We start from the raw sequence: 19752 nt of genomic DNA, 5'->3' as shown, positions 1-19752 counted from the left end.
TAAGTAATAAAATATTTAAGATATAGAATAGAATTATATAATCTTATATTCTATAAATAACTCGACTAGTAAACTAGATTCTATTAGACTTAGTAAATTTAGAAATTATATATTAATATTATAATACTATATTCTCTATTATTAAATAGTAATAACTTTACTAATCTTATATAAATAATATTTCACGAATATATAATAATACTATATATTACTAGTAAACTAATATTATAATTATAAGTAATATTTTATTTAATAAAAAACTTATTTTTATTATATCTATTTACTATTATAATAAATTAAAAACTTTTATATTTATTATATATATTTATTATTATAATAAGTTAAGAACTTATATAATTAAATATAATTAGATAATATAAAAAGAAAATTATAATATAAATTATACTTATATATATAAAAAATATTGAAAATATTAAAAAGAAATTATAATATATATATAATAACTAGTATAAAAGTATAATTTACTAAGAATAGAATATTAGAAATAGATATGAAACAAAGCTAAACCGAAATTATTTAGGTAAAATAATACTATAAATTAAAGTATTTTCTTTATTTTATTCTATAATTTAATATTTTCTAATATATAAGATTCTTTAAATTTTAAGCCTTTAACTATTATATTAATTCTGTTATTATAATATAAATTAAACTTATATATATAAAAGAATTAAAAAATATTAATAAAACATTAATAAATACAAAATTATCTAAAATAAAATTAAAAAAATAATTATAATATTAAGAAAATTAAGAAAATTATATAACTTTTTAATAAATTTTTAAAGATTTTCTTATTTCTTATAAGTTCTTTAAATATTACTTCTATTTATAAAGCTTTATTTTTTTATTTTTTTATAAGTACTTTTAGAGTTTATTTTTATTTTTATAGCTCTTTTATTAAATAATATAATTATATATTATTTAAAGAATTTTGAAATTTTAAAATATAATTTTAATTAATTAATTATATAATTTTCTTTATATAAAGGCCTAATTTATAATAATTATTTGAAATGAGAAATTTATATTATAATTTATTAAATATTCTTAAAAAAAAATCAAAAAATCAATTAAAAATAATAATATTTAAAGTAATAAATTAAAATAAAGTATAATATTTTTATTTAAAAAATTATTTAGTATTATATAAATAGGAGAATTGATTAATAATTAAAAAAATTACTAGTATTATGTAATATAATTAAAGAATAGTAATTTAATTTAAAATAATATTATATAATAAATAGAGATATATGTGATTGGCAGAACGGGCCCTTAAGCATTTTCTCATCAAGTTCTCTCTTAATCATTTACTGTGAGATCGTTGGAGATTTCTACACCGTTCGATGTATCTCAGAAACCACGCTATTCAAACAATCGTAATGCGTTCTTTCTTCGCGCCTCCGTCGTGAAACCATGCTGGATCAACAGTGGCGATGCCAATTCGCTCGTATTCGTACAAATTCCTGCTCTTCCTCAAAACTAGCACATTTTCTTCGTCTTCCAACACATACAAGCACGCAACTTCCTGGACCGATAAAGGCGCGGGGGCAGACTCTGCGAGATCTAAATGGAATTGTGCCAAGGATCTAGTTCCAACGCGGAGCCTCATCAGCAGATTGGCATTATCGTTCTCGCGACACATCTCTGCCCTCATTATCAAGCCAGTGATTTTCATTCGCCCATCCTTGAGCCGTCCATTTGGATTTTTCCCTTCGGGTAAGAGCTCGAACTTGATGTCCTCTATGGCATGTTTCGATCTTAGAGAGCCGCGACTGGATTGCGATGGGGCGACGATCTTGATACGTCCTTTCAAAGAAGTCCAGCTCCAAGTTGGTGCAGTATATTCCATCGGTCGAGAGAGGCTGCCAGGTGAGTACGGACGCCATAGTAATCCTTCGGCAATGCTACCACTTAAGAGACCCGCGAAGTATTCTTGACCATGTCTTCGGCAAAAGTAAGATGCCAGGCCGGATAGAGCAGGTAACTTGTCGGATTCGAAAGTGAGATCTTTGGCAGAGAAATTTTCGGCAATCCCCAGCCAGTGGTCTACGAAGAACGTATCTTCCCAACTCTCGGTCCCCTGAATACGTTGAGAATCGGTCTTGATATCGCGATTAACCTCGAGAACCTGCATCGACTTGCAATTCTTTGCAATTTTAGTCAAGGATTCTGGGGCCTGGTCAAATGTGACTTACCCAGAGTAGTTGGTCAGGGGTATAGATAACCTTTCTTCGCGACAACATATGCTCTTGCAGCACCCATCCTCTTGTCAACAAATCCAAGATATGAGAGTGGTGTCTCGTCGGGTCCATATGCCGAATGAACCAATGCCCGTCCCGCCTCCAGTCACGACTGTAGTAGTCCATTTCGATCGTTGGCAGAGTCAAACTTGGCTGCTGGTGAAGGAATCCTTCCGGCGCCGGTTCGTGATTGGGAATATTCATGGATGTGGCTGCCATGATGGTAATGGTAGACTCGTTGTAAATCTTGCCCATGACCATCGACTGCTGATTCCAGTCATCAGAATTGTCTTGGATGATACAGAGAGAGTCTATCCAGAGATAACGAAGCCCTAACCTCCGCGTCACTGTGACCGCGTCTTGGAAGGTGCGCGGTAGATCCTCAAAGACGATCTGTTGCCTGTGGCCATCAATGGAGGACTTGGTGGTTTTGAAGTGCTTCGAAGGATCGACAGGCCATCTATGGCTTAACGCGACATATTGACCCTTGACATTTGAAGAGTCAATCAACCGAATTCTTGGATCAGCTGAGTCTCCGACATCGACGACTCGCCGTGGGAGCTTCACACTCTGGTCTTGACCTATATCGGCCAGAGCTTCTCCTACCCCACCAATCCTACAATTTGGGTGCGTCCGTTCGCAATTTCTCAGCCAAGTAGTTATCATATCGAAGTGCGCCTGGCTTCCAGTCTCAAATGGAAGCCTGCCGGCGACTGCATTGGACTTCGCTGCTTGTGATTCTGCATCCGCGAAAGCATGTAAGGTCACGAAAAGATCTCCACATTGTACGAGGATATTGTAGAGTTGGGGGGCTTCAACTCTTGGGTCGGCATACACATTGATCACACTTCCCAGGAGCACTGGGGCATCTTCTCGCAGGGGCCAATTTCCCTCGAGATTCAGCTTATTGTCCAGTATTGCATCTCTCATCAACTTACAGAGTCCACATTCGACAGCGGATTTCTGCAGAAGTGAGAAGCTTCGATGATGCGAATTGCATTTCTCTGGATCCAGCAATGTCGCTCCATCAAATCTGACGGACTTCAATGTCCATGGCGTAATTTGCTCGCACAGCATACAAAGCGGCATTATGATGCGCGGTGGTTCAAGATTGCTGTTCCTGGGTTGTCAAGGCGTCGCGTTAGGGAGGTTTGGCGTTGCAAATCCTGCACTGCCGAAGCCCTCCCTGCATGAGAAACTTGGCTGTCACCTGTTGGCAATCGGTCACGTGCCACTTGATTAAAAGCCTGATTAAAAGCCTGATTTAGATTTGTCGAAAGCTGGGTTTTGTTTACGCAAGCTAGGGGGGCTAGTATAGCGAAATATCCTCGTAATTACAAAAAAGCACTACTATTATATTATTTATAAAATTAAAAAGCCCTTGAAAATCTAAAAGAAAATCTTTCTTTATAATTTAATAATTATTTATATTTATAAATATAGTAATTTATTACTTTTATTTATATAATATTTATAAAATTTATTTATATAATTAAATAAAACTATAATAGTATTAGCTAGAGTTATATGAGATTAGCTATTACCTAACTAATTTATTTATTAAGCTAGTATTTTAGTTATTTTAGTTAGTATTTCTTTTTTTCTTCTTCTTTTTAGTTTAGTATTTTTAATATATAAGATTTTCAAATCTTTAAATTCTAGCTATTACTATAATTCTACTATTATAAAAACTTATTTTTTTTAAAAAAAAAAATCTAATATTATAATCTTTAATTTTATATATATTTATAAATAAATTGTAAATAAATTTATAATTATATAATATATATTATAATTTAGCTTTTAATTTAATTATTTAATATAATTATTTATATTTTATTATTTCTAGTTATTTTTAAATTATATAATTATATATATAATATAATTACTTTATTAAAGAAATATAATTAAAATATATATAAAAATATTTAAGATATTAAGCTTTTTATAAATTAATATATTATAAAATATATATTTATATTTTTATAATTTCTTATATTTTTATAAAGAAATTCTATTTTATTTTTTAAGCTTTAAATATTATATTTATGAAAATATATTATTTTTAATTATTAATATAATTATATATTATTTAGGAAACTCAAATATTTTAAAAATCTTTTTTTCTTTTTTTCTTTTTTTCTTTCTTTTAAGAATTTTAATTAATTAAATTACTAGTTTTCTTTATATAAAGATTTAAGTTATAATAAATATATATAATAATATATAAATAGATATTAAATATTATAGATCTAGTTTCTTATTTTAAATAAAGCTTATAATTAGAATTATGTTTCCTAATTAAATAAATAGTATTATATATTAAGCTAAATACTAGAAATTATATAAAAAATACTTCTAGTTTTAAAAAGAGATATTAATTAGTTTTTTATTAGAATTAATTCTTGGAATTAGTTTTATTTATAAATATTATTTCATAGTTTATTTATTTTAGTTACTTATATATTATTTTATTATTATATATTTTATATTTTAATTAATCTAATTTTGGAAAAGTAATTAAATTATTAATAAATAAAACTATTAATTAAAAGAAGTACTTCTATTACTATTAGAATAATCTAGTTAAATATTTAGAAAAATATCTAATTAGATATTTTTATATTATTTAATTAGGAAAAAGAAATAAAACTCAGATATTTCTAGAAATAGCTAGTAAAATAGTAATAATAAAGAAATTAATTATAGTTTATTATTATATTATTAAATTAAAAATTGAAATATAATAAAAAAAGAATTTAAAAAAAATTAAAAGCTTAAATCTATTATTTTAAAAATATTTAAATATCTAATATAGAGCCTATTATATTTTTAATTTAATTTTTAATTTAAAAGACTCTAAAAACTCGAGAACTACTAATTTATAAAAGAAAGAATATTAAAGAAGTTTAGAACTTCTTTTATTAATTAAAATTATTTAGGCTATAAATATAATTAAAATTATATATTATATTTTCTACTTTAAGAATATAGCTAGAAATATCTAGAAATATCTAGAAATATAGAAAATAATTAATAAATATTAATATTATAAATTAGAAGACTTTTATTAAATTTATAAAAGTTTTTAATTTAGATTTAGAAAATTATAATAATAATACTTCTACTAAATTAAAAAATATTAAATAATAGCTAAATTAAAATATTTAAAGCTTTATATTTTATTTGAATAGCTTATTAAATAATTTAGAATATATAAATTTATTATAAAAATAACTTGATTTATTTAATAGCTTAAAATAAAAGATTTAAAATAAAATTAATTATTAAAAAGACATTTTATAAAAAAAAAAATTAAAACTAACTTAAATTTATTTAATTAATAGAAATATAATAATAAGCTAATAAAAAATAAAAAAAATAAAATAAAGAAAAATAATAAAGAAAAATAATAAAGAAAAATAATAAAGAAAAATAAAAGAGAAATAAATTCTTATTATAAGATTTATAAAACTAAAATAATAAAAATATAATAATAGAATCTAATATTATATTTATATTAAAATTTATAAAACCAGATATAATTTGTTTTATTTATTAGAAAAAAGTATTATATTATTATTTATTTAAATTAGAAAAAACTGATTTATTATAATTATAATAAATCTAGTTATAAAATATATAAATATTTAGAACTAAAGAAATCGGGAAATAATTATATTTTATAATAATTATATTTATTTATATTATAAAAAATAAAGTTTTTAAAACGAGAATAATTATTAAAATTATTATTAAAATAAAGAAAATTAAATATAGAATTAGAATATTAGTTAATTTAAATATAAAAGCTAATTATATAAAAAGGAAACTAGTTTTAAATATAGGAATTTTATTAATATTAAAAATAATTCCTTTAATATTATTAGAAAAACCCAGAATTTATTTATATAATATAGAAGTAACTAAAAGTAATAGAATATAAATAATAAATAATAATTATATAATCTTATATTATATAAATAACTTAATTAATAGCTAGTTTTTATTAGAGTTAATAAATTTAGGAATTATAATTCTTATTTCTAAATAATAACTATTTTATTAATTTATATAAATAATATTATATATTTCTAATAAACTAATACAAATTAGTTCATATATATAAATAAGACAATAAAAATAACTAAACTGTATTTATTTAAGATTTAGTTTCTTAGAAATAAAGCTATTATTTTATATTAAAGAAAAAATAACTATTAATTATCTTTATTTATAATTCGGTTTTATAAAAAGAAAAAGAAATTTAATCTTATTAAAACCCGATTATATTATATTAAAAAAAGGAAATAATAATTACCTTTATTTATAATTCGATTTTATAAAAAGAAAAAATACTACTTTTTATTAAAATACTATAAATAGTTAGCTAATAATTAAAATAAATTAAACTAAATAATAATAATAAAAAACAAAAAAGTAATATAATAGAAATATAGATATAATAATAGTATTTAAAATATTAGAATATAAAAGAAAATAATAAAATTTTTATAATATAGATATATTTCGACTTTTTATTTATTTAGAGATATTTCTATTAATTCAAAAAATAGTATAAAGAAAGAAATATAATATAAGAAATATAAATATATTAAAGATATTAGAAAAATATAAAATAAATATTAATAAAAAAGAAATTAGAATAATAGAATTAAGAAATAACTTAAAATAAGATATTATTCTTTCTGAAACTAATTTATATTTCTTCTAAAAACTAATTATATTTATTTAGTATTTATTATAATTAATTTTATATAATATAAAACTATTTAGTTAGTTAGGATTTTAAAATAATATTTATATTTATAAAAGTAATATTAAAGGCTTTAGAGATTATAAAAAAAGAATTATAAAATAATATAAATAAAGTTTATAATACTATTATTAAATTTGAAATAATAAATATTAAAATTAATATAGAATTTATAAAAATCAAGTATTCTAAATTAGTATTAAAAATATAGAATTAAAGATATCTTTTTAATTATTTAGATAATATTTAATAATAAGAAATAGTAAATTATACTAGCTTTTTAAAAAAATAATTAGTTTCTAGTAATAAAATAGTATTATAGTTAGAAAAAGAATTATATATTAAAGAAATTCTATTTATATAAAAATAGAAATATATAATATACTAATTAAATCTTAATATATACTTTAAATATAACTATAATTACATAAAAGAAAAAGTGGGTTTTTTAATATAAAATAGGCTTTAAATAAATAGATCTAGTTTATTTAATATCTAAGAAATTTCTAAAATTATATATTATTAAATACTTTTAGAAATAACTATTAGATTTAATAATATTTCTCTTTTCTTTTATAGAACTTCTAGTTCGGCTATTTTATTTATATATAATTTCTAATTAGAAAGTTTATTTAGATATTATTAGTATAAGTAAGAAATACTCAAGGTATTTATATTACTTATAAATATTTATAAGTAGTCTTATATAGAATATAAGTAGTCTTATATAGAATATAAGTAGTATAAAACTCCAAAAGTTTAAATAAAATAGAATATATATTTATAAATATTTATAAATAAGTACTTGAAAGTTATATAATCTTAATAAATTAATATATATTTATTTAAAAAGAAAGAGCTAATATTTCTATTAAGTATTCTTATATAAGTTAAGCTAGTACTTATATAAGGCTACTTAAATAAAGATTTTCTATAATAATAAACTAATTATCTTCTTTAGAATCTTGGTTTTTCTCCTTTTTTCCCTTACTATTAATATTAAGTTCTCAAGTCGAGGTAATTTTAAAAGTATTATTTGAGGTTTAGTTCGCTTATTAAGTACTACTACTATCTAATTAAGTAGTAAGGTAATACTAGAGCAAGAGTGCCCGAAGCTTTACTAAATAAGGCTAGCTAGATACATGTATATATTATATATATATTACTTAAAGTATTTATAAATATTTATAAGTACCTTAATTAGAATATAAATAGAATATAAATAGTAGAAATATTTAATAATAAAAATATAAATAAAGATTATTACTTTATTTTATTCTATTTATTATTTATACTAGATACTATAAATAAATTTATAATAGTAGTTTAAGTTAAAATCGAGATCTATAAATATTATAATTAAGCTTTAGACTAGTATAAACTATAAGAATAGCTAGCTAAAAAAGTAAATAGAGCTTCTAAAAGATTTCTAGTTTAGTAAAAGATATATAAAAAACTTTCTTTTCTTTTCTTTTTTCTTTTTTTATTTATATATAATAACTATTTGTATTATAATAACTATTTGTATTATAATAACTATTTATATTATAATAACTATTTGTATTATAATAACTTTCTAAAAAATACTATAATTCGAAATTAAGAATTTATAAAATAATCTTTTAATTCCCTATTTATTTTTATACTAAAAGAAATATTATCTAATAATAATAATTAGATAATAATAAGAAATAAATAATAATAAAGCTTGTCTAATTTCTAGAATAATAATTTAATAATAATATTTTCTAAAGATTATAAATAATAATTAAATTTTTTTTAAAAAAATATATAAAAAATTAAAAATAATAAGCTTTATTTCAGATTAAGAAAAGCTTCTATTATTAGAAGCTTTCTTTTAATTCTTTATAAAAGAAATATATTTTACTTTTTCTAATTCTAGTAATTTTAAAATATATATAATAATATTAATAGCTTTCTTAATTTCCTAAATACTATTTTACTTATAATATTTTATAATTATTTCCTTTTCTAGTTCTATATTTATTTTGAAATATTTATTTATTATTAATTTTATTTTTAGGGAAATACTAAAATCGATTTCTTTTAATAAACTATTTAGATTAATTTCTAATATATATTTTTTAGAATATAATATTATTAAGCTCTTTTAATATATAGTATTTTTTTAATTAATTTATATATTTTATTTTATATAAATTAAGCTAATAATATAATAGATTTATATTTCTTAACTTATTTTAATTTATTAGTTTAATATTATATATAAGAACTAGATTCTTTTCAGAAATAGGCTTTAAATAAATCTAGTAAATAGTATTAAATTACTTCTTTTTCTTTTAGTATTTTCTATTCTTTTTTATTCTAGCTTCTTTAATATCTTTATTTCTTATTTATATTTACTTTATATATATTTCTAGAAGTATTTCTTTATTATAGACTTTATTTTATTTAAGTATTTTTTAGATTAGAAAATATATTTCTATAAATAATATAACTTTTCTATTATAAACTATATAAATAGAAATAAATCTAGTTAGTTTATATATAATAACTTAATTAGTAAATAAAATATATAGTAGTAAATCTATTTAAAACTTCTTTTTATTTATTATAAATATAATAAATACTTAAATAATTAATTAATATCCTCTTTTAATTATACTATTTCTTTTAAAATTATAAGCCGAAATAATAATTTAATTAATTCCTAGCTTATTAAATTCTTAAATTAATATTTTTTGGAATTCCGATCTATTATTTATATTAAACTACCTAAATAAACTATATTTATAAATAATTTCTTTCTAAATAAACTTAGTAATCTTCTTACTAGTTTAGTTCTTTAAAGGTCTAGCTTTAATCTATTCTAAAAAGTTGTTTTTAGTAATAACTAACGAGTTATATTCTTTATAATCTAGTAGCTTAATTATATTAATTCCAAGGTAATAAAAAAGAAATATAGCTTTTATTAAATATAAAGCTTTTTTTTATCTTTTTTTACTCTTATACTAATAGACTTTATAAATACTAATATATTTTTATATATAGTTATAATAATTTTTCTAGTAATAATAACTAGTTACTAAATAAAAAGTATTTTCTTTTCTAATATATCTAATTTTATTATATGGTTTTTTAATAATAATTTTCCTTTATTTTTAATTATTAATAATAAATAAAAATAAATATACTTTAAATATAATTCTTTATAATAATTAATTTCTTATATTATAATTTAAAGCTTTTCTATTTAACTTTTAAAACCCGGTTCTAGATATTTCTTCTAGTTTAGAAAATATTATAAAGTATTATATAATATTCTAGTATTATTCGAAATAGATATTATTTAAGAAATATAATAAAAATATTAGGTTATTAAATAAAATATAGAAGTTAGTATTATTATTTATTATTTTATTAGAAGTTATATATAAAAGGCTATAGCTTTTATTATATAATTTCCGGTTTTTCAATATTATTAATTTGCTTCCAGATATAATAAGGCTTTAATTATTAATCTCTAGTAACTAGATACTATTATTTAAATATCTAGTAAAGGTTTTAGAAGTTTAATTCCTTAAAATAATATTATATAACTAAACCGAAATTACTTTTTAATTAAACTTTCTATTTAATAAATACTGTTTTAATAATATTAAGTTTTATTACTAATTATTTATTAATATTCTTATTATCTTTAGTATTACCTTTTTACTATAGGTATTTTAATAATTTATTAGTAATAATATATTTGGTTCCTTTAATATATTTAATTTCAAAATCGAATAATTAAATCTATATTAGCTAATAAGTAATTAAAGCTTTAAAAAAATCTATAGCTGCTTTATTTAGCTATATAACAAATATATTAGTATCTAGTTTAAGAATAAAATAAACTTTATATAACTAGAATTATACTTTCTATAAATACTTTACTAGCTCTTAATATTTTCTTTTAGTAATATTATATTTCTATTTAGTATTATTTTAGATTTTAGATTTATACTATATAACTTTCTTTTTTTCTTTATTATTATATTAACTAAAAGTTCCGTTCTATTTATTTAGGCTAATATTTATTACTAATATAATTATTCTCTAATCTTCTAATAAATTATAATATAACTTATAAAATATTAAAATATTAAAATAGTAATAAGCTTTATTTAAAGAATTTATATAATTTATATATATTTATTATTCTAGTTCTATATTATATCTTTTTTTATTAAATAATAAATAGATTTAATAATAATTATAAAGTTTTTAATTCAAATATAATAATAAATAATAATTCTAATAAATACTTTATTTTTAATTATATTATTATAATATTTCTATCTTAAGATCTTAATATTTCTTAAACTTAAAAGGCTTCTTTTAAGTATTTTATAAATAAAGCTAATAATAATTATATTATTATAATAGAATTATAATTTTTCTTTAATACTAGCTCTGGTTTATTTAATTCTATTTAAAATTATATTTAGGTTTTAAAAGTATTCGAATATAAAATACTAATTACTAAATAAGATAAGCTATTTATTATAATTTATATAAGGTTTCTTAACTCTAATATTATTAATAAATAATAGTAATTTTAAGAAATAGATTTTCTAGAATAATTATAATAAATTATATAAATTATATATAATTAAATTAATAGCTTTCTAAGATAATATAATTATTTTTAATAGTTTTAGAAATATTATAAATATAATTAAATTTCTATTATAAATATCTAATATAAGTTAATTATATTCGAAGAAGATATTAATTAAAGAAATATAAATATATTTAGTAAATTTCTTTGAAATTTTATTAATAAATGGAAATAAATTAGTATTTTATAAAATTACTAAATTTATTTTTATAATAATATTAATTAGTTTATAAATTCTAGTAATCTTTTTTATAATTAAGAATTATAGATTTTAATAAGATCTATTATATTTTTTAAAAATTTTATAATCTAAATATTTTAATAATATTTTTATTATTACTAATACTAAAGATTTAGAATATAGGAAATTCTTCTCTTATTAGGCCTTATATTTAATAGTCTTAATTAGAATAAATAATTTAATATTTTTATAAACTTTTTCTATTTCTTTCTAATTAAATATAATTATTAATTTTCGAAATATAACTAGTTTCTTTTTTTTAGAACTAATTACTAATATTTAATTATTTAAAATATTTCGAAATAAGTTATAAATCTTTTAAAATAGCTAATATTTTTAGTAAAAAATAATTCTTATATTTTCTAATATATTTCTATAAGTATTTTCTAGTTTAGATATCTATTTAGGCCTTTTCTAATTCTATTATTAATATCTACTAATTAAATCTTTTTATTCTTTATTTTATATATTTCTATAACTAGAAATAAACTATAGTTATTTATTTTTTTCTTTAAAAGCTATAGCTATTTTCTCTAGTATTATTTTTATCTAATTTCCGGAATTTATAACTTTTCTATTTAGCTTCTTTCTAATTAAATATAGAAAATATCTTTTTATTTAGTATTATAATATATTTTCCTTAAGCTTTTATATATTCTAGAATTCTATATTTTTTAGCTTTAGAAATATATTTCTTTATTATTAGAAAATACTCTTTTATTTAATATTCTTTTTATTTCTTTTTTTATTAATTCGAGAATATTTTTAATAATATTCTAATTAGAGTTTTTTCTATTTTAGTTTTCCTAAAAAATATTATTAAATTCCTAAATTTCTAAATCTAAAATAAAAAAATTAGTAAAAAATCCTGATATTTTTCTATTTCTTCTAATATTATTACTAGTTATAATATTAGATTCTATTTTTCTTTTTTCTTTTTAGTTTCCTATTTTATATTATTTAATTTCTTAATTCTAAAAACTTAATACTTTTAAACTATTACTTTTTTTTATTTCCCGGTATTTTTTAAAAATAGAATAATTATAATAATATAAATATTCTAGTTATTTTTAGAATTAGTAAATCTTTTATTTTATAAACTATTACTTCTATATATAATTTTTATTTTTATTTATATTAAAAATAATTAACTAAATAAAATTTTTAAAGCTCTTTTAACAAGAAAAAAAATATTTTTATATTTTATTCTATTTATAATCTTAGTTCTAAGCTTTATTATTTTTATAAATTCAAATTTAGTTCTAATAATAATAAATATTTAATAATCTATAATATTATATACTATTTTACTAATATTTCTAAATATTTTTTCGGGAAAAATATTAACTTTAATTCTAGTATTAATTATTTCTTTATATTTAATACTTTCTTAAAATTCTCGAAATATAAATTAGAAATATAAAAATTATCTAATATATTTATAAGCTAGTATTATTCGAATATTAATTCTATTAGTATTAGATATCTAAACTAGTATTTCTAATTCTTTAAATATTCTATTTATTATATAAACTATAATTACTAGTTTTATAAATCTTCTAATATATCTAATTATATTTATTATAATAATATTTCCTATTTATAAAATAATAAAATAGGAAATATTATTTTTAATTTATTAGTTCTGAAATATAATAGCTAGATTTAATATTTTTATTTCTTTCTAAGTTTTTAGAAATAAAATAATTACTTTCTTTAATAATCTTATTAAAATATTATTAACTTTAAGAGTTCTATATCTATTATAATTAAAAATATACTAGGTTTTTAATTCGTTTTATTTATTCCCGGAAGTATTAATATCTATATTCTTAACTAAACTATTCTTTTATTTATTACTTTTTAAAGTAATATTCTTTTAGTCTTTTATATAAAAAAGCTTTTCTTTTATTCTAGCTTATTTTTAGAAAATCTTCCTAGCTATTTCTATTTCTTATTCTTTTCTTTTTAATAAGAAATCTATTATAATATTAATAGAAATACTATTTATAGTCAAATTTTAATATTATTTATTAATTTCAGAACTTGAAATATTAATAATTCCTATATAATTTTCTTTAAAATAAAATAGCTATTTAGATTTCTTAAATATAACTTATTTATTTCTATATATAAATTCCGGTTAGCTAGTTTTCTTTTCTTTTTCTTATCTAGTAAACTAGATATTCTCTATTAATTTCTAGATATTTTTAGGTTAAGTATTTAAGTTATAATTAAATTTTTCTTTTTAGATTTAGGAAATAATTTAATTAAATTACTAGTATTTACTAATAAGAAAAAAAGAAAAGCTTTCTTATTTAGACTTAAATAATTCTTTATAATATTTTCTATTAAATTAATAAATATATTTATAATTTATAAGCTTTTTTATTAATAAATAATAAATCTAAAAAATCTAAATTTATTCTAAATTTATTCTTTTAGTTTTGAGTTTATATTATAGACTATATTAATTTAAATAATATTCTCTAATTATATTTAAAACTAACTTTCTTTAAAATACAATTATTTAAATTCTTTTTATAAATTCTTTTAAGTTATAGTAATAATAAATAGTTTTTCTAAACTTTTTATTAGCTAGTTAATATTATTTTTCTTGAGTTTATTACTTTTAGTAGGTTTTATATAATTAGCTATAGGCCAAATTTTCTTTTTATTTATATTTATAATAGCTTTAGAAAATATAATAGAAAAAACTAGTAAAAAATAATTATTTTCTAGTTTAGAAACTATATTATAGATTATTATATTTAAATATTTTTATTTAAATCTAGATATATCTAGATTATTAATAATATTAAAATAGTATTTCTTTTTTTTATATTAATAAAATATTTTTATATTTTTATATATTTTACTATATTTATAAATAGAAATATTTATAGATTTAAAGTTTATATTTTTAAGAATATAATCTTTTATTAGAATAAATAATTTCTTTATAAATTCTCGGTATTAAATAATTTTATTAATCTTTTTCCTTTTTAGTAATTTTTTTAATATTTTATTAAATATATTAATATAAAACTTAAAAGAAATTCTTTTATTCTAAACTTATATAATAATTTAATTAAGAAAGTTATAGCTAATTTTAAATATTTTCTAATTATATTCTCGGAATTCCTTTAATAAGGCTTTAAAGAATTTAATTTCCTAATAATTTTCTGGATTATTAATATAATATTCTAATATAGCCTTAATCTAATTCTTATAAAGAGAAGAAATATAATAAATAATTCTCTTTTTCTTAATATTATTAGAAATATAATAGTTTTTATATATATTTATATATTATTTTTTTAAAACTATAGTATTCTAGAAGCTTCTATAAATAATAAATTTAAATTTAATACTAATATATATTTATTTTTAACTATATTAATCTTAATAGTTTTTTTTATAATTAATTATAGAATTTTTATATCTAAAACTTTTATTAATAAGATTTCTAAAAAAAACTAACTTTTTATTTAAATATATTTTATAGTTTAGAAACCAGAATTTAGAAAAGATTAGTTAATAATAATAAATATAATTAAAATTTGAGTTTTAATATTAGTAATAATAAAATAATAGCTTTTCTAGTTTTATTTCTATTATTTATAATTTCTTTTCTATTTTATTAGCTTATTATCTATAGTATTTTCTTTTAATTTTACTAAATTAGATATATTTAATAATACTATTAAAAATAATAATAAAAATAATAAATATAATTTTACTAATTTTTCTGATTTTTCTGATTTTTCTTTTTTATTTCTATTTAATATTTTTTTTCTTTTTCTAAAAGCTTTTTAAGATTATTTATATAATTTCTTATTTCCGATTTCTTTTTAATTTTTATTTCCGGTTTCTATTTACTATTTTATTTAAAATTAAAAATATTTCTTTTTTTAAATATTTTTTCCGAATTCAAAAATAAGCTTTTCTATTAAAACTAATACTATTTTTATTATAACTAAAAATAATATATAAATTAATAATATAACTTTATTTTTAAATATTAAAATCTATTTTTAATTAAGGTCTAATTTATATTATTTTAATATAATATTTCTTATTTTATTTTCTTTATTTCTTTTTCTTTTATAATTAGCTTTTATTTCTACTATTTTTATATATTATATTAATAACTATATCTTATAGCTAATTTATATTTAAATTATTAAATATATCGGAAATTAATATAAGATACTAAAATTAATACTTATATATTTTTAATATTTCGGTTTTAGATTCAAAATATTATAATAGCTCTTTTTTTCTCTAATTTACTAAACTAATAATTCGCCTTATAAATACTTTTTAGAACTTTATAAAAGTATTATTTTAATTATAAAGTTTCGATTTTCTCTATATCACTTATTATAAAATATATAAAAAGGAAATTATAATAAAATAAAAACTTATATAAAGTATACTAAAATATAAAATATAATTTAATAATAAATTAATAAATTAAAAGTATAAATAATAAAATATAAATAGTATATAATATATAAAAGCTTAATTAATTAAATATTAAGAAGGAATTATTCTCTAGAACTATAGAAAAACTGGTTTTCTTATATAATTTCTATAAGTTATATATAAAAGGCTATAGCTTTTATTATATAACTAAAACTTTAAAATAGCTAAAATAATATAAGTTTTAAAAAATATAGCTTGCTATATTATATTAATAAGAGAAGAATTTCTTATATTTTAAAGCTCTAGTACTAGTAATAGTAAAAATACTATTAAAATATCTAAATTATAGAATTTTTAAGAAATATAATAAATCTTACCGAAATCTATAGTTTTTGTTACGAACCTGCAAAGGGAGCTCACGAAGGAGTACTTGTAAGGGGAATTGTTTATTGAGAATTCTAAGGTAAGGAAAGAAGAAGAGGTTTCTTAAGGAGAGAACCGAGCTTAAGTACAAAGTGTATGCATATAGCTTAGCGAGCTGTACTAGTCCCAATTAGGTGCGGAGCACGTGACGTAACGAGAACCGTCACATTACCCCCCCCTTTGAAAAAAGCTTGCCCTCAAGCGTATAAAGCGTATGAAAAAAATTTGTGCTCCGGCATTCCCTTCTAATTGTCCTGCCCTGCCCTATAGGGAATTATCCTTCGGCATTTGCCTCCGTATAGGTCAGTTCTTTCTCTAGTCCATGCCTCCGTTCGTTAGTACAAGTATATCCTTTGGCGTATGCCTCCGTACAGGCCTGGCGGATACCCTTGTACTATCCCCGCTTTTATAAGACCTGGTCCCCAGGTCTCATAAAAAAAAAATCCTCCCTTCTATTGCTATTACCAAGCTCGTTACGCATAGAGCTATTCGTGGAATTGAGAGAGAGAGAGAGATATTTTACGACCTTCTCAGGCGAAGCAGTACTACTTGTGTAAGGCAGGAGAAGAAGAGAGGACCGCAGGCCTTACAAAAGGGGCTCCCAAGAAGCACTTGCAAGTGATGCCGTAAGTCGAGGAGAAAGGCGAAGGCGAAGGAGGGGTAAGTATTTTACGACCTCTACAGGCGCGTGCGACCGGTGGGATATTCTAGAGCCTTCCCAGGCAAAGCAGTGACCTTAGAATAATGTTACGAACCTGCAAAGGGAGCTTACAAAGGAGCACTTGCAAGGGAAATCGTTTATTGAGAATTCTAAGGTAAGGAAAGAAGAAGAGGTTTCTCAAGGAAAGAACCGAGCTTAAATACAAAGTATATGCATATAGCTTAGCGAGCTGTACTAGTCCCAATTAGGTACGAAGCACGTAACGTAACGAGAACCGTTACAGTTTTTAGTTATAAAAAAGATTATTAGAACTTATAAACTAATTAATACTATTATAAAAATAAACTTAATAACTTTATAAGATACTAATTTATTTTTATTTACTAATAAGATCTCGGATAAATTTATTAGATATATTTATATTTTTTTAATTAATTTATATTATATACTTATAATAGAGATTTAATTACTTTTATAATATTTCTAGAACTATTAAAAATAATTATATTATTTTAGGAAATTACTAATTCTATTATATAGTTTATATAAGTTATTATAATTATTCTAGAAAATCTATTTTCTAAAATTACTATATTATTTATTAATAATATTAAAGTTAAAGAACCTTATATAAACTATAATAAATAGCTTATTTTATTTAATATTTAGTATTTTATATTTAAATATTTTTAAACCCTAAATATAATCTTAAATAAAATTAAATAAGCTAAAGCTAGTATTAAAGAAAAATTATAGTTTTATTATAATAATATAATTATTATTAGCTTTATTTATAAAGTATTTAAAAGAAGCCTTTTAAGTTTAGAAATTACTAAAATTTTAAAATAGAAATATTATAATAATATAACTAAAACTAAAGTATTTATTAGAATTATTATTTACTAGTTTATTTGAATTAAAGGCTTTATAATTATTACTTAATAAGAAAAGATATAATATAAAACTAGAATAATAAATAAATATAAGCTATATAAATTCTTTAAAAAAGCTTATTACTATTCTAATTCTTTATAAGTTATATTATAATCTATTAGAAAATCAGGAAATAATTATATTAGTAATAAATACTAGCCTAAATAAATAAAATAGAACTATTAATTAATATAATAATAAAAAAAATTAAAAAAAAGGTTATATAATATAAATCTAGAATCTAAAATAATACTAAATAAAGATATAATACTATTAAGAGAAAATATTAAAGGCTAGTAAAATATTTATAGAAAATATAATTCTAACTATATAAAATTTATTTTATTTTTAAACTAGATATTAATATATTTATTATATAGCTAAATAAAGTAGCTATAGATTTTCTTAAAGTTCTAGTTATTTACTAGCTAATATAAATTTAATTATTTGATTTTAAAATTAAGTATATTAAAGGAACTAAATATATTACTACTAATAAATTATTAAAATACTTATAATAAAAAAATAATACTAAAGATAATAAGAATATTAATAAATAATTAGTAATAAAGCTTAATATTATTAGAATAATACTTATTAGAATAATATTTATTAGAATAATATTTATTAGAATAATATTTATTAGATTTATTAGAATAATATTTATTAGAATAATATTTATTAGAATAATATTTATTAGATAAAAAGTTTAGTTAAAGAAAATAGTTCCGGTTTAGTTATATAATATTATTTTAAGAAATTAGACTTCTAAAACCTTTACTAGATATTTAAATAATAGTATCTAGTTATTAGAAATTAATAATTAAAGCCTTATTATATTTAAAAGTAAATTAGTAATATTAAAAAATAGTAATATTTAGAAGTTATATAATAAAGGCTATAGCTTTTTATATATAACCTCTAGTAAAATAATAAATAATAATACTAATTTCTATATTTTATTTAATAATCTAACTATTTTATTAGATTTCTTAGATAATAACTATTCTAAATAATACTAGAATATTATATAATATCTTATAATATTTTCTAAATTAGAAAAAATATCTAGAATCAAGTTCCGAAAATTAAATAAAAAGGCTCTAAATTATAATATAAGAAATTAATTATTATAAAGAATTATATCTTAAATATATTTATTTTAACTTATTATTAATAACTGAGAATAAAGAGAAATTATTATTAAAAAACTATATAATAAGATTAGATATATAGGGAAAAAAATACTTTTTATTTAGTAGCTAGCTATTATTACTAGAAAGATTACTATAACTATATATAGAAATATATTAATATCTATAAAGTTTATTAATATAAAAATAAAAGAAAACAAAAAAAAGCTTTATATCT

The 19752-nt window shown here is 18.3% G+C and overlaps 1 protein-coding gene across 1 annotated transcript; it reads right to left on the bottom strand.

The window, feature by feature from the left end:
* Nucleotides 1-1285: 1285 nt before the first annotated feature.
* K444DRAFT_619239 (HET-domain-containing protein) lies at nt 1286-3405 on the bottom strand. The gene is made up of 2 exons (XM_024881479.1): nt 2223-3405; nt 1286-2173 (listed from the first exon to the last, which is right to left on the bottom strand). The coding sequence occupies exons 1-2, from the start codon at nt 3354-3356 to the stop codon at nt 1394-1396; spliced, it is 1914 nt and encodes a 637-aa protein (XP_024730164.1). The 5' UTR covers nt 3357-3405; the 3' UTR covers nt 1286-1393.
* Nucleotides 3406-19752: the final 16347 nt, after the last annotated feature.

The sequence above is a fragment of the Hyaloscypha bicolor genome, assembly GCF_002865645.1.
Source record: "Hyaloscypha bicolor E unplaced genomic scaffold K444scaffold_157, whole genome shotgun sequence".
Classification (NCBI taxonomy): Eukaryota; Fungi; Ascomycota; class Leotiomycetes; order Helotiales; family Hyaloscyphaceae; genus Hyaloscypha; species Hyaloscypha bicolor.
The sequence above is the reverse complement of the archived record's forward strand: the minus strand, read 5'-3'. Positions and strand labels throughout refer to the sequence as shown.